General features: G+C 50.2%; 1 protein-coding gene across 3 annotated transcripts; it reads right to left on the reverse strand.

Moving 5' to 3' along the window:
* Positions 1-521: 521 nt before the first annotated feature.
* Positions 522-12,074, reverse strand: TFE3 (transcription factor binding to IGHM enhancer 3). Of its 3 annotated transcripts, none has more exons than XM_066249277.1 (10): positions 11,692-12,074; positions 9,310-9,423; positions 8,061-8,364; positions 7,399-7,458; positions 7,028-7,132; positions 4,999-5,116; positions 4,735-4,791; positions 4,499-4,574; positions 2,811-2,958; positions 522-2,286 (listed from the first exon to the last, which is right to left on the reverse strand). In XM_066249277.1, the coding sequence occupies exons 1-10, from the start codon at positions 11,805-11,807 to the stop codon at positions 1,843-1,845; spliced, it is 1,542 nt and encodes a 513-aa protein (XP_066105374.1). In that variant the 5' UTR covers positions 11,808-12,074; the 3' UTR covers positions 522-1,842. The 3 variants fall into 3 exon arrangements, with proteins under 3 accessions (XP_066105374.1, XP_066105373.1, XP_066105375.1); XM_066249276.1 differs by having other exon boundaries at positions 7,213-7,458; XM_066249278.1 differs by having other exon boundaries at positions 7,213-7,458; positions 8,061-8,299; positions 11,692-11,716.
* Positions 12,075-13,755: the final 1,681 nt, after the last annotated feature.

Genomic DNA, 13,755 nt, shown 5'->3' on the forward strand with positions numbered 1-13,755 from the left:
AAGGCACATATGGGAGTTGATGCTTCCTGCTCCTCCCCCACCTCTCTCCCTATCTCTCTCTTCTCTAAAATGAATAAATAAAATAAAAATTAAAAAAAAACCCAAAAAAGTGAACTTGCAAGAAAATCTTTGCCACCTCTGCCCTCAGTGACATTTTTCAAACCAGAGCCCTCACTCACCTAATTTTACCACTTAGCTCTTCATCCATTTACCAGTGGTCTATCTTCAGATACTTAAATTCTATTCCTTTGTTTCTTTAAACACGAATGGAAACAAGAACCAACATTTTTTTGAATATTCCTTAGAATAAACCAGATGAAGCACTTGACAACGGGAGGGTGCCTGCTGGGTAGTTATGGACTGATTGCTTTTGTTTGCAAGTGGTTTTCCTCCAGCTGGTATTTCTCCATAGTTACAATCTCTCATCCATCCCTCTTAAGTCTGTTTCTTCCAAGAACCTCCCTCCCTCCTGGCCTGCATGAGCCCTGTTCACTGCAGTCAAAAGCAAAGACAGGAGACTCTTTCCCAAAGTTAAAAGCGCATCAAACACGCCTAGCATTTATTTAATCACAAACATACAGACCCCTCAGTACACCCTTCCTTGGGGCATGGCCCCAACAATCCAGAGCTGACAACCTTGGGTATACATAGTTAGGAGGGGTGGGGATGGGTGGGAAGTGTCTGTTCTGGAACAGGGAAGATTCCTCCATATGGAGAGCTGGGTGGAGGCCAGAAGTTGGAGATGACCAACTTCTGAGTAGGGGGCTCAGTAAAAAAATCAGATAAACAAAAGAGGAGTTCATGTTTTTATAACCCTTTCTCCAAGCCTCTCTCTTGGTGGGACAGGCCTCTACTTTTTCCCCGGGCTGGGGAAATCCCCAGAAGGGCCCCTTCCTTCATGATGCTCCTCTACACACTGAAAAAAAGTAATGGGTGCTGGTTTGGGAACCTGGACTCAGTACCCCTTACTACCCATCACCTCCTTAACTGCCCTTCAAAGAAGGAAGCAGGACTCTGCCCAAGGGTAGGGGTCTCTCACTCCTGATCTAGGTCTGGAATGTCAACCCACAAGATTCCAAGGTTTGCCCCCTTCCCCAAGGGCAAGGTCAGCTTCGAGCCTTCCTAGGCAAGTCGCCATGTTCTCTCTCAGGTTAAGGCAGGGTGCCTCAGTACCACTCCTCTCTGCAGTGGAATGCTTGCATGGGATGTTGCTAAGGAATAAGGACTGTGGTCTCCACAGAGCAGCCTGATCTTACAGATTCCCCTATGCCTGAAATACCAGTGCTGGGCTGTTCCTATAGGGAAGGGGCGTTGACCCAAGTTCCCAGGTCAAGGGTCTGGCTCTCACCCTCACTTCTGTTCCTGGCCTGGGTAGGGAAGGGACCATGACGAAGGAAGAGGGCTTAAATCGCCAGGGTAGAAACGTCGTCATTTTGACTCCTCTTTCTTGCCAGGATAATAGACTGGCCATTTTAAGAAAGGGGATGGAACAGCATCCTGACACATCCTTATTACAGACCCAACTAGGACAGTCCCCAGGAACAGGGATGGAACTCACACTGTCTCTTTCCCTCGGCTGGGCAGGGGTGGGTCCCATGGGGCAGGGGCAAGGTTGTGATCTCCAGGGAACAGACCCTGATCTCAACATGATTGCTGGGCCTGTGGGGGGCAGGGCATCACCTGACTGCTCCTCCTTGCCTGGTTTTAGGGTGGGGCCACAGCTCTTCCCCCAGAACACCTGGCAGAGCAGTCTCATGGGAGGGTGAGGGAAAGGTGGGGCCTCATCTTGACTTGTCCTCCTTCCCTGGGCGGGGGAAATCCCAGAGGAGGGATGAGGCCTGATCAGGACTCCTCTTCCATGCTGAAGCTGCTGCGGCGGCTGCTGGCCTTGGAGACAGCGGGGGACACGGAAGAGAGCAGGGGGTCAGAGGCAGCCCGCAGTGGGGACAAGGCGCCCCCCGACAGTCCCCCCAACACCCCCTCCTCCTCCTCCATCAGAATGTCCGTCAGCCCCAAGTGGAAGGGGTCCCCAAGATCCCCCAGGTGGTCGCTGGGAAAGTGCAGGTCCAAGAGGGTGTCTGAGGGTGGCACTGGGGGCTGCTGACGGGGAGCACCCTGGGCAGGGCCCCCCACTGCATGGAACGTTGCTAGGCCTGGCCTGCCCTCCTCCTCCATGTCCAGCTGCTCTGGCTTGAGGCTCTCAGAGGCCGAAGTTGTGGCCAGGGAGACCAGCCCTGGGGTCGGAGGAACGGGCAGACCATGGATCTGGGCCTGCAGTTCAAGCTCCTGAAAAAAGTAGGGGGTAGATGCGGGATAAGATGGAGTACAGATCTCCTCAGAGGCATGTAATCGTTAGAAGGGCAGGTTGTCTGGGTTCACATTCAGCCTCTACCAATCACTAGTTGTGTAACTTGAGTCAAGTTGCTTAACGTTTCTGAGCTTCAGAGTCCCAATCTATAAAATTGATATAATAATGGTCCATGTCTCATAGGGCTATTGTGATGATTAACTTAATAGATGGAGATAAGGCTCTTGTCACAGTGCACGGCACAAGATAAAGGCAATGCACACTAGCCAATATTCATTGTTGTTCTTTTTAACGTTAATTACCACTAATCACCATCACCACCATCACCACCACCACCACCACCATCATCATCATCATCATCATCATCATCGATGATGGGAGTCTGGAATCCCTGGGACCTCCCAAGTATGCCAAGAGGGAAAATTCTGGTCTGTTGTTCCTCTGCCTCTAATTCTGCCTGCAGGAAGCCCTTCACCCCTACCCCCATCTCCTCCTTCCAAACCTGAATTCGGAGCTGCAGGCTGCGGTTGGCTTGCTCCAGGGATCGCTGCCGGCTCTCCAGGTCTTTGGAGCGCTGCTGCTCCTTCTGCAGCTTGCGGATGTAATCCACAGAGGCTTTGAGGATGGTGCCTTTGTTCCAGCGCATCTCCCTGTGTGGTCGAGGGGGAGGAGAAAAAGGAGTGCTGCATATGGAGTTTCTCGGGATCTGGGGCTGTTATACCAGGCAGATGGAGCACCCCACCCCATGCCTAGACCTTGAAGTGGTACATAAGGGGTATAGAACACTCACCCCCTGCCTGGAATGTTCCAAGCCAGAGGGCTTTCTCGGACCTGACCCCTTACTGCTCCTCTCACCTCTGACCCTGATTCATCTCATTACAGCTGCACTGGCTTCTCAATGTTCCCAGGACAGGGACAGCCATTCCCACAGTCCAGCTACACCTTCCGCCTTGAACACTCTTCACCAAGACACCCATCCATACAGCTCCTGCCACCCCTCCTTAGGCTGTTTATTCAAATGTTTCCTGGTCCTGGCTGGGTAGCTCAGTTGGTTAGAACATCATCCAGATACACCAAGGTTGTGGGTTCGATCCCTGATCAGGGCATGTACAAGAATCAACCAATGAATGCATAAGTAAGTGGGAAAACAAACCCATGTTTCTCTCTCTCTAAACGTAAAATTTTAAACAATATTTCTATTTTCTTATTTGTTGAGGCCTGTTCTGTCCCCATCCTCTTTACTCCCAATTGTAATCCTCCCCAATGTTTCCTCATCTTTCTCCCATTCTTCCCCCTCCCCCTTTTAAAGTTGATTGTGTGAGAGAGAGAGAGAGAGAAGCAACCTTGTGTAAGGGTCCTAGTTCCATTTATTAGAGAACAGCATTTAGAAACCAAGATCTGGGTATCAGGGGTGCTCATTGCTTCTAGGTTTTCTCAGTGGACATACTGAGAAACTGTAAGAAACCGAGAAGATATGACAGCTAAATGCAACATGGTTATCTGTGGCAGGGAGCTTCTAAGATGGCCTCTCACTGTCCCCTGCCTAATATTCATAGTCTTTTGTAATCCCTTCCCTTTGAGTAACTTGATTATAACCAACAGAATGCTTGGACATTGAGGGCATGTCACTTCCACGATTAGATTACAAGAGACTGTAACTTCTGTTTTGCTGACTCTCTCACTTATTGGCTTTGATGAAGCAAGCTAACTGGCCAAGGCCTCCCATTCTTTATTCTTCTCCACAACATTCATCACAATTGCACCAATTTTACTTATGTATCTTGTTTGCTGCCTGTCTGCCTCCACTAAATAATAAGTCGCATGATGTCAGGAATTTTTGTGTTTTTATTCCCTCTAGTCACCCCAGGACCTAGCATAGTACCTGGCACAAAGCAGAAGCTCAGTGTTTCCTGAATGAATAAAGGAATCATGAAATAAACAAAAAACTAAGCGCCTATGTCCTACAGGGACTTGATGAGGCACATGAAGCATAATGTCCTGCACCTAAAATTTTGGGTGGAGACATAGTGAGGGGGCTTTAACCCTGGCTCAAGGTGAGGAAAGCCGGGTGGGAAGGGGCCAGAGGTTGTTCCCACCAAGGGTGGCCCCCCAGAAAGACTTTAGGAGCGGGGGACCCACACCATCCCCACCCCACCTTGTGCCAGCCTGGGGCTCCCAGCTCAGACTCACGGGTCACTGGACTTAGGGATGAGAGTGCCCAGCTCCTTGATCCTGTCGTTAATGTTGAATCGCCTGCGACGTTCAACTTCGGAGGAGTGGGAAAGAATTGTCAATAGACCAAGGAGGGAAGAGGAGAAATTGGGGCATTGGGAGACTGTTGCAGGGAGAGACCCCCCAAGCAGGCTGGGGCACAGAGCGAGTCAGGACTGCACAGCACACTGGCAGGCGCTCATGCTCCCACTCACTTAGGTTGTGGTTGTCCTTCTTCTGCCGTTCCTTTAAAAGGGCCTTGGCCTCCGTATCTGGAAGAGAGTGGAGGTGGTCAGGGCCTCTGAGTAACAGAAAGACGGCAGGTAGCATGTGCAGCTGAGGTAGGCTTTGGTAGGCACAGACAGGGGAAAGGACTTTTTTTAAAATGCCGCTTTTCTTACTATTTTTCAAAAAGCCATGGAGACAAGCCATTTGTTAAACTCAAGATGAGAGGCCGTGGGGCTAACCCTGGCGCTTACCAGAGATCTCCCGCTTGATGTTGGGCAGCTCAGCTGGGCAGGAGTTGCTGACAGTGATGGCAGGTGTGACCACACTCTGACTACTGTACACATCAAGCAGATTCCCTGACACAGGCAGCTGGGGGCAGGAACGGCAGAGAAAAGATGGTTGGGAATAGACCCCAGGCTTGGCCCATCTCAAAACCAGGCTCATGACCCTTCACACATTCCAAAAGACAGGTCCCCTAGTGGAAGGATCAGCTGACTCAGTATAGGAACCCTTCCTTCTCCTTCAAGGGAATTTCACACAGCAACTCAGGAAACGGAGCACAGGGTCAAGTGGATCTACCCTGCTTTGCCAGGGACCAGAGCCTACCCGGCTCTGAGAAGAAATGCTGCAAAACCGCCCTTTTCAGGCCTCTGTGGGCTTCAATGGAACATTGCAGTCCGTTAGCCACCCCTCCCTGTCCCAGCACAGCATTCCAACTCAGCACTCTTGGAACACTCCAAAATTTTCTTCTCAGACCTTGAGAAATTCTCATGGCGATGTTTCATCCCAAATCTGGCCTTCTGGAGAGTCTCAGCCCGATCTCCAGTCCTTGCTGTGACTGTGACGCACCACCTTACATACATGGTCTCCAGCTGCCATGCACCCAGGTCCAGACTCTAATACCTTCTAGCATATTCTGATCTCCCAGGATTTCTTGCCCAACTACACAACTAGCACTGCTTTTATATCTGCCTAGACCAGGGGTCTTAAACTCACGGCCCACCGAACAATTTTGTGCAGCCCGCAGACTAATCCACGAAGTTCAAAATATTTTGGATAAAATTAAGTAAGCCTAGGGGCCTACTTGTATTTTTCATTTCTCTAGCATCCTAGCTAGATATTAGCTTAGTTAACAGCAGTTGTGATACGAACTACAGTTTCTGGTCGTTTTGTGACACTGAGTAAACTGCATGTACGATTGTGCTTGTTGTACTGATTTTTTTTTGTTTTCAACTGCAGTGAGAAAAGTGTTGCGTAACAGTTGCCTTTTGTAGACCTAGTGTGGCCCGCCTAACGGCTGTGATCTTGCTCTGCGGCCCACATGCTGAGTTGAGTTTGAGACCCCTGGCCTAGATGGTTTTCTCCCCTTTGCATTCTCCTGGATACAGGGCAACATACTGATCTGTAAATAATTAGTTCCGCCTCTTGATGAGACTTCATCTCTTGAAACCCCCAAACTTTTGGATCCATCTAATATGAGGTTCCAATCTCTAGCTGTGTTCTAAATCAATAAAAAATTCTGATACACTGATACCATTTTTATATATGCTTCTATCCGCTGGATAAGTTTGAAAGAAGCAAGGCTACAGCCACTTGGTATGCCCCAAAGCAAGCTGTGGGACCCTTGGAATGTTCTAGAACCAGAATGTTACAATTTGTTGTATATTCCTTGCTCTAGAAAGTTTTATCTACTCTCTACAAGGCCCCAGCCTCTTGGCACAGTTCACTACAAGAGCTATGGTACACTGGAATCATCAGTTCATGGTCCAACCATACCAAGTTTTGAGACTTTTGGAGTGTTCCAATCTCTTGGTCTCTCAAACAGTGAAACTTGAGCACTTTGCTATGCCCTAATATCTCCTTGAAGTCCCCATCCTGTATGTATCAAAATCAGTAAGGTCTACCGTTGCATACAATTCAACACAAGGCCCCAGGGCAGGCGTCCCCAAACTACGCCCCCCCCCCCCCCCGGGCCGAGGCCATTTATCCAGCCCCCACTGCACTTCTGGAAGGGGCGCCTCTTTCATTGGTGGTCAGTGACAGGACCACTGTATTTGGCAGTCCTCCAATGGTCTGAGGGACAGTGAACTGGCCCCCTGTGTAAAAAGTTTGGAGACCCCTGCCCCAGGGCATTACTATGCCCCATTATCATCACACAGTCTCCCTCTCTATGTTAATACAATCCAAGATGATGGTCTGTTATACACACAGCCAGTCCCGGTGTAGTCTCAGTGACAAAGGGATGCGCTGTCAGACCAGCTTCCCTTCTTGGGGCCTTACCGTGCTGGGGAGCTGCAGCCCCGTAGTGCCTCCAGGTAGATAGTTGAGCATCTCGTCGTTGTAACTGGACTCTAGGCTGATGATCTCATCAATGACATCGTCAATCTGGGGGAAGAAGTAAATATGAAAGAGGGTTAGAAGAAGCTGGAGAGTGGAGCATAGGAGGGTTGTGTACAGCCACGTACCTCCTTCTCTGAGCTGGACCCGATGGTGAGTAGTGCCATGGGGCTGTTGGGGGCGCTGCCTGTGGGGCCAGTAGCATGGGCGGCCTCAGGGGCAGGGAGCGGCTGGGCACTAGCAGCCCCCGGTGGCGGGGTGAGGGCCTGGGAAGCCAGCTTGGGCCCAAGTGTGGTGGATAGGTACTGTTTCACCTGCTGCCGGCGCGCCTGCTGTAGGTGGTAGCGCGTTGGGTTCTCCAGATGGGTCTGCACCTGTGGGATAAGGGGGAGGAGGGACAGGAGGGGACAAGGTAGAACAGGGCTTGGAAGGGTTACTCTGGGCACGCTGAGCCCAGAATCTGAGAACCCCCGCCCAAAACCCTGTTATGTCTTTCCCAGCACCCAAATTCCCTTTCTTGGAAAACCCCTTACAGCCCCTAGGATCCACTTATGGATGGTAGAATCTTCCAGTCTATGGAGCCCCCTCTGTCACAGTCCCCATGACTCCATCCTTGTCTCTGACACCACCTAATAGACTCAAGAACTACACCTCGCTTCCCAAGATATCCCAATGGCCAATAACTCCTAATGCACCACATACACATGAAGCTCTTCCTACAAAGCCACTCCACAGAGTCTAGGAACCACTTGGGGCACTCACAACCCTCCATGGTCTACCAAGACATCCCATGATCTCCAAGAACCCCTCACAATTCCACAAGAACATCTCAGAAACCCTAAACACAATGAGCCACCACCACAGCCTACTTTAACAGTGTCTAAAGACCTTCCTTAGAGCTCCAAGACTTCACCTAAAAGCCATCAGGACCATTCCCCAGTCACCAGGATCCCCTCCCAGGGCCTCTAGACCTTACCTTGAGCACCTCCCTGGGCACCTGAGCAGGGGGAGGACGGCTCAATGTGTGGCCCCCGGCAGAGACACCAACCACAGAGATGGCAGGAGAGGCAGGTGCAGGACTGGGGAAGGGAGAAGCTGCAGCCTGTTCCTGACGCTCACGCCTCTCCTGTTCCTGCGCCTGGGCCCGCATTAGCTGCTGCCGCAGCAAGACCCTCGATGAAGAAGAGGACGACATGGCAGGGGTCCGGGAGCCCCCTGCAGAAGATGATGCAGACAGTGTAGCTGGGGTGGTTGGTGTGGCCTGCAGTGATTTGGGGAGGCTGTGGAATGGGAAATATGGGGCCACAAGTAAGCTAAAAGTCTGGTCCCAAACCTAAGGAGTCACGGTGTGATCGAGTAACCACGAGAACCAGGCACGGTAGCAGCTTTCAGGGGCTCAGTCTGGTGGGGGAATTTTAGCTCTACTCCTTATGGTAAAGCCTGGATTTGAAGTATGTTTATATATTGAGCAGAGATGGCACTGCTTGGCTCTGGGAAGAGGGGATTTATCCTATTTAAAGGGGAGTGGAAGGAAGCAGAATTGAGGCTGTGGCAGTAGATGTGGACACAGAGGGCTGTTAAGCTCAGTTTGGGGCTAGAGATTCTCCCTTAGCTCCTAGAGGTGGGCATCAGACTACAGGGCAATCGCAGTTCCTTCTGCCTCCCTGCCTGGGCCTCTAGTCCCAGGAGCTAGTCAGTCTTAAAAAAAAAAATCTCAGAAATTTCACAATCCTCTCTTCCTGCCCCTCTTCCAGGTCCCCTCCCCTCTCTTAGAGCCCAGGCCCATGACTCAGCACATTTAGACTTCCCCAGCTTGGGGAAAGAAGAGCCCAGCAGGGGTTCCTCAAAGACTGGGGGTGGGTGAGTTCCCTGAGCGAGGGAGGGCTAAGCAGGGATTATGGGTATGACTCCACCCCCACCTGAGCACAGAGCTAGAGCAGGCCACGCCCTGTTTCTGGGCACTCTAGGGATGCTGCATGCTGTATTTAGGAATGAATGGGTGTGCAGGTAGGGTTGGGGGAGGCAGCTGAGATCTAGTCTGAGATACAGGAATCCTAGCTTGGACATCTGCTTTCATGCGACATGCTTTTCTTGGCTTGTCATTTTATTATCTGGAAAATAAAGGCTGGTGGAGCGAATGGGTTGGGCTGGCACTGAAGGCCTCTGTCTCCCGAGAGGGAATGGAGTGGCCTGAGGAATTAGGAAGGCAGTCAGAGGAGACATACCTTGAGCGTAGTGGTAGGGGCTGGCTTTTGAGCTCGTAAAAGCTGTCAGGATCAAGGACGTTTTCTAATTCGATGTCAGCAACAATCCCGGATTCCGGAAGCAAAGAGTTCAGGCTGAGGGTGAGGGTGAGGTAGGGGTAGTGGTCAGTTATTATATGAAGGCCTCACTCCCCTCCAAAAAAGAGGGAAAGAGAAAGATAGAGGGGGAGGTATAGAGGGGCACCGGTGCATCTTTAATATTCAGCCACTCAGCTGGGAACCACCACTATGAATTCCTCTTCCCACACCCCTCTCCCTTTCCCATTCTTTTGCTGTGTTACCCATAGTCCCTTAAGATTCAAAATAATAAGAGTGCCTGGTTCCCAACACCTTTCTCTAACACTCACGTGTAACCATAACCTGAGTTTGAAGAAAATGGAAATGAGGAATTTTGGTATGGCAGATTCACTTTGCAGGCTTCCTGACTTTGCATTCAGAGTTCTCCCAGCCCCCATATCCCCTACTGTTTTCCTGGCAGTTGAATGTGAGCCCAGGTTTGTCCACACACTTGCAGCATGGTAGGGGCATCCCTCAATATAACAGCCCATTGTAATACAAACTGAATGCAGCACAAAGAGAACTGGGGTCAATGATTCACTTTATAGAAGGATCGACCACTTTGCAAATGAGTTTCTCCAGCCCCAGCCAGAGTTCATGGGATGCCAACACATACCCAAATACAAAATGGAAATATCAAAGGCTCCCCACTAAGTCTCACAATCTGGATTTACAAGAGGGGGGTTTTGGCTGGAAGATCCACTTTATGCAGCTTTTTTTTTTTCTTGGCCAGATGAGCCTGCCTACTGCTCTCCTGTTTTTTTTTTTTTGGTATTTTTTTTTTTGGATAGATCAAAACACACACACCTCCAATACCAACACCCAATGATACACAAAAGCCACGTACACCCCTCCCTTTCAACTATTCCCACTACTGTGATGATCTAAGTTGCTAAAAAGGCATTAGAAGATGGTGAATCGATACATAAAGGCTTCTACTCAGCTCTCCATGCTGGATGCAAGACCCTAGTGAGCAGCGCCATTAACATGCACGCAGATGTATACGCATCCTTAAATTTGGTCAAAGACTTAGAATTCTGAGATTGTGGGTGACTTCACTTAACAAGAATTCTCTCCTCTCCCCAAGGATCTGTATTCCTTCCTTTCTTCACCCTCAGATGGGGCCCTAAAACCACCCAGGAAGTTGGGAAGAGGAAGCTCAAGGACCAGCTGAACTCAGCACAAAGCCAGGCAAAACGTAGGCAAAGCCCCCTCCCATTCTTACACACCCATTGCATAGAATCTGGGAGAGAAGACGGTTGGGGCTTCCAAGGCCACTGATGGAAGTGAGGATTAAGAGATCATATAGGACCCACCCAGAAAGAGATGGTGCAATTGGTGCTCATTCCAGCTCTGGCAACAAATTCAAGATTATCCCTAGGGTCTGAGAGACAAACTAGGAAGATGTGATAAAGAGTGTGTGTGTGTGTGTGTGTGTGTGTGTGTAGGAGGTAATCAAGGCTTGGTTTACTGAGAGATTAGGGCAGGTGGCAACAGGAACAAGACCCTCCTCCCGGTTCCCAATGGAAGCCTGAGGCCTTCTTCTCTGAAGCTAAGAGGTAGCACCATCTCCATCACCTCTGTCTGCCTAACTCCCATTCAAGCCCCAACAATGGCGGGGAGGGCTTTTTCACTATCCCTGGGATCAGATCCAGATGGGTGGATGAGCAGGGGTGAAGAGATTATTCCAGTCAAGTCTTGATGAATGTTGCTTCTCTTTGCTCACACACACCACAAGGCTGGTCCCACGCAGCATATCTGAGATACTCCTAAATCTTTCCAGATTCATATTATCCCCAAACACAGCCTCCAGCAACCAGCCGCTGGGAATCACTCAACTCCCAAGGTAGCACCTCTGTCCCCTAGAACCCTTTCTCTGATACGCAGGGGAAAAAATCCATTAAAATCAGTGCCTCACCTAGAGTGCCCCAACTTCATCCCCCTCATATCTGACTCAAGGACCCCAAATTCAGTCTCTAATCAGTCTCAGTCCCCCAAGTTCAGCAACCCTAGACCAGTTTCCGTACACAACATAATATGTACCTCTAGACCTAGTCAAGCACCCCCCAAATCTGAACCAGACCTCCCTTAATGCACTTCCACGACTCCTTTAAGCCTCAGTCAAAGCAGACCACCGCCAGATTCCTTAGTTGCCCCCCAGATTGCGCCCCAACGTCCTCCAAGCCTAGGCCGAGGCCCTCCAATCCCAGTATGGGGCCTCACTGCACCCAGATCGGGCTCTCGGGAACCCCAGTCAACACTACTTGGCCCCAAGCGGCCCCGCACCTGAGCAGCTGGGCTGAGTCGGCCGGCTCGAGCTCCTCCAACAGCACGAACACGGCTCGAGGGCCCTCCGCGCTGGTCTCTACGCCGTCCCGAGCTGGCTCGGCTGCATGAGACATGACGCCCGGCCCCGGGCGAGCCCTGCCAGGCCGGTCGGGCTTCAGCCCGGTCCCCCTAACAAAATAAAAGTCCCCTTCCCCCTGCTCGCCACTGCCTCCTCCGCTAAGCCATGGAGTGAGCTCTGCGCGGGCGGGCGGCTTCGGGGAGATGGGATGGGCTGTGAGTCATCCCCCGCCCAGAACGGACCAACACTACCCCTCCCCTCAGAACCTAACCCCGGACGACCGCCCTCCTCCTCGTCTTCTTCTCCCTCCTCCCTGGGCTGGGGAAACTCCACAGGAAGTGACTGAACGTAGGATGGACGGCTCGCAGGGCCCCGCCCCTGAGTGAGGCGGCCAATCGTCAAGGGGTGGCTCAAGTGCCCACCCTAAACCACACCTCCAACGCGTAGGGAAAAATAGATTGGCCAGCCCTCATTCAGAGCCTAGGCCACGCCCTGAGCGACATAGGCAAATCAATGAGAGGTAAATTAATTAACCACGCCTCCTCCTCTGAAATTATTCCTCCGCAAGAAATTAAACTGTTCCTTTGGTCCTCTGCGCCTGCGCACCCATGGCCAGTGGTGCTCAGATTTTCAGGCTACACTTTTAGCTGCGAGCCGCGCCACCTCTTGGCCAATATTCATAATATCTACCTCCTAGATGGCGCTCCAACCTCAGCCTAAAGCCATAACTAGAAGGCCTAAGCACATTCCATGGAGGTGTGCACCAAAAACCCCGCGCTTTGGGTACCTAGAGTCCAGCCGCCTTAGCCTGTCTTCCTAGGAGCACATATATCTGTCCAGTTTTCTCAACACCATTTATTACCTCACTGTATGTTCTTGCCTCCTTTGCCAAATATTAATTGACCATGTAGGCGTTGGTTTATTTCTGGATTCTCTGCTCTGTTCCATTGATCTATTGATATATGTCTGTTTTGATGCCAGTGGCATGCTATTTTGATTACTTTGCCCTTGTAGTATAGTTTGATTCTTTCAACTTTATTCTTCTTTCTCAAGACGCTGTGGTTATTCAGGGTCTTTTATGGTCTCATATAAGTTTTTGGAATATTTGTTCTGGTTCAGTGAAATACAATTTTTGTATTTTGATAGGAATTGCATTGAATCCATAGATTGCTTTGGGTAATATGGACGTTTCTTTTCTTAATTTCTTCATTTTAAGAGAAGGGACAGAGAGAGAAGTGGGGAGGAGCAGGACGCCTTGACCAGGCACGCCCAGGGTTTTGAACCGGCGACCTCAGCATTCCAGGTTAATACTTTATCCACTGTGCCACCACAGGCCAGTCCTAATATGGACATTTTAATGATGCTAATTCTTCCTATCTGTGAACAATGTATATACTTCCACTTAATTGTATCTTCTTTGATTTCTTTCTTCAGTGTCTTATAATTCCTGAGAACAGATGTTTTACATCCGTGGTTAAATTTTTTTATAATTTTTTACAGAGACAGAGAGAGGGAGAGTCAGAGAGAGGGATAGATAGGGACAGACAGGAACGAAGAGAGATGAGAAGCATCAATCATCAGTTTTCCGTTGCAACACCTTAGTTTTTCATTGATTGCTTTCTCATATGTGCCTTGACCGTGGACCTTCAGCAGACCGAGTAATCCCTTGCTTGAGCCAGTGACCTTGGGTCCAAGCTGGTGAGTTTTGCTCAAACCAGATGAGCCTGCGCTCAAGCTGGCGACCTTGGGGTCTCGAGCCTGGGTCCTCCGCATCCCAGTCCGATGCTCTATCCACTGAGCCACCGCCTGGTCAGGCCATCTGTGGTTAAATTTATTCCTAGGTATTTTATTCTTTTTGAAGCAATTGTGAATGTGATTGTTTTCTTAGTTCCGTTTATTATTGGTGTATAAAAATGCAACTGTTGCTTGACCAGGCGGTGGCACAGTGGATAGAGTGTCGAACTGGGATGCCGAGGACCCAGGTTTGAGACCCCGAGGTCACC

This window comes from Saccopteryx bilineata, chromosome X (assembly GCF_036850765.1).
Source record: "Saccopteryx bilineata isolate mSacBil1 chromosome X, mSacBil1_pri_phased_curated, whole genome shotgun sequence".
Classification (NCBI taxonomy): domain Eukaryota; kingdom Metazoa; phylum Chordata; class Mammalia; order Chiroptera; family Emballonuridae; genus Saccopteryx; species Saccopteryx bilineata.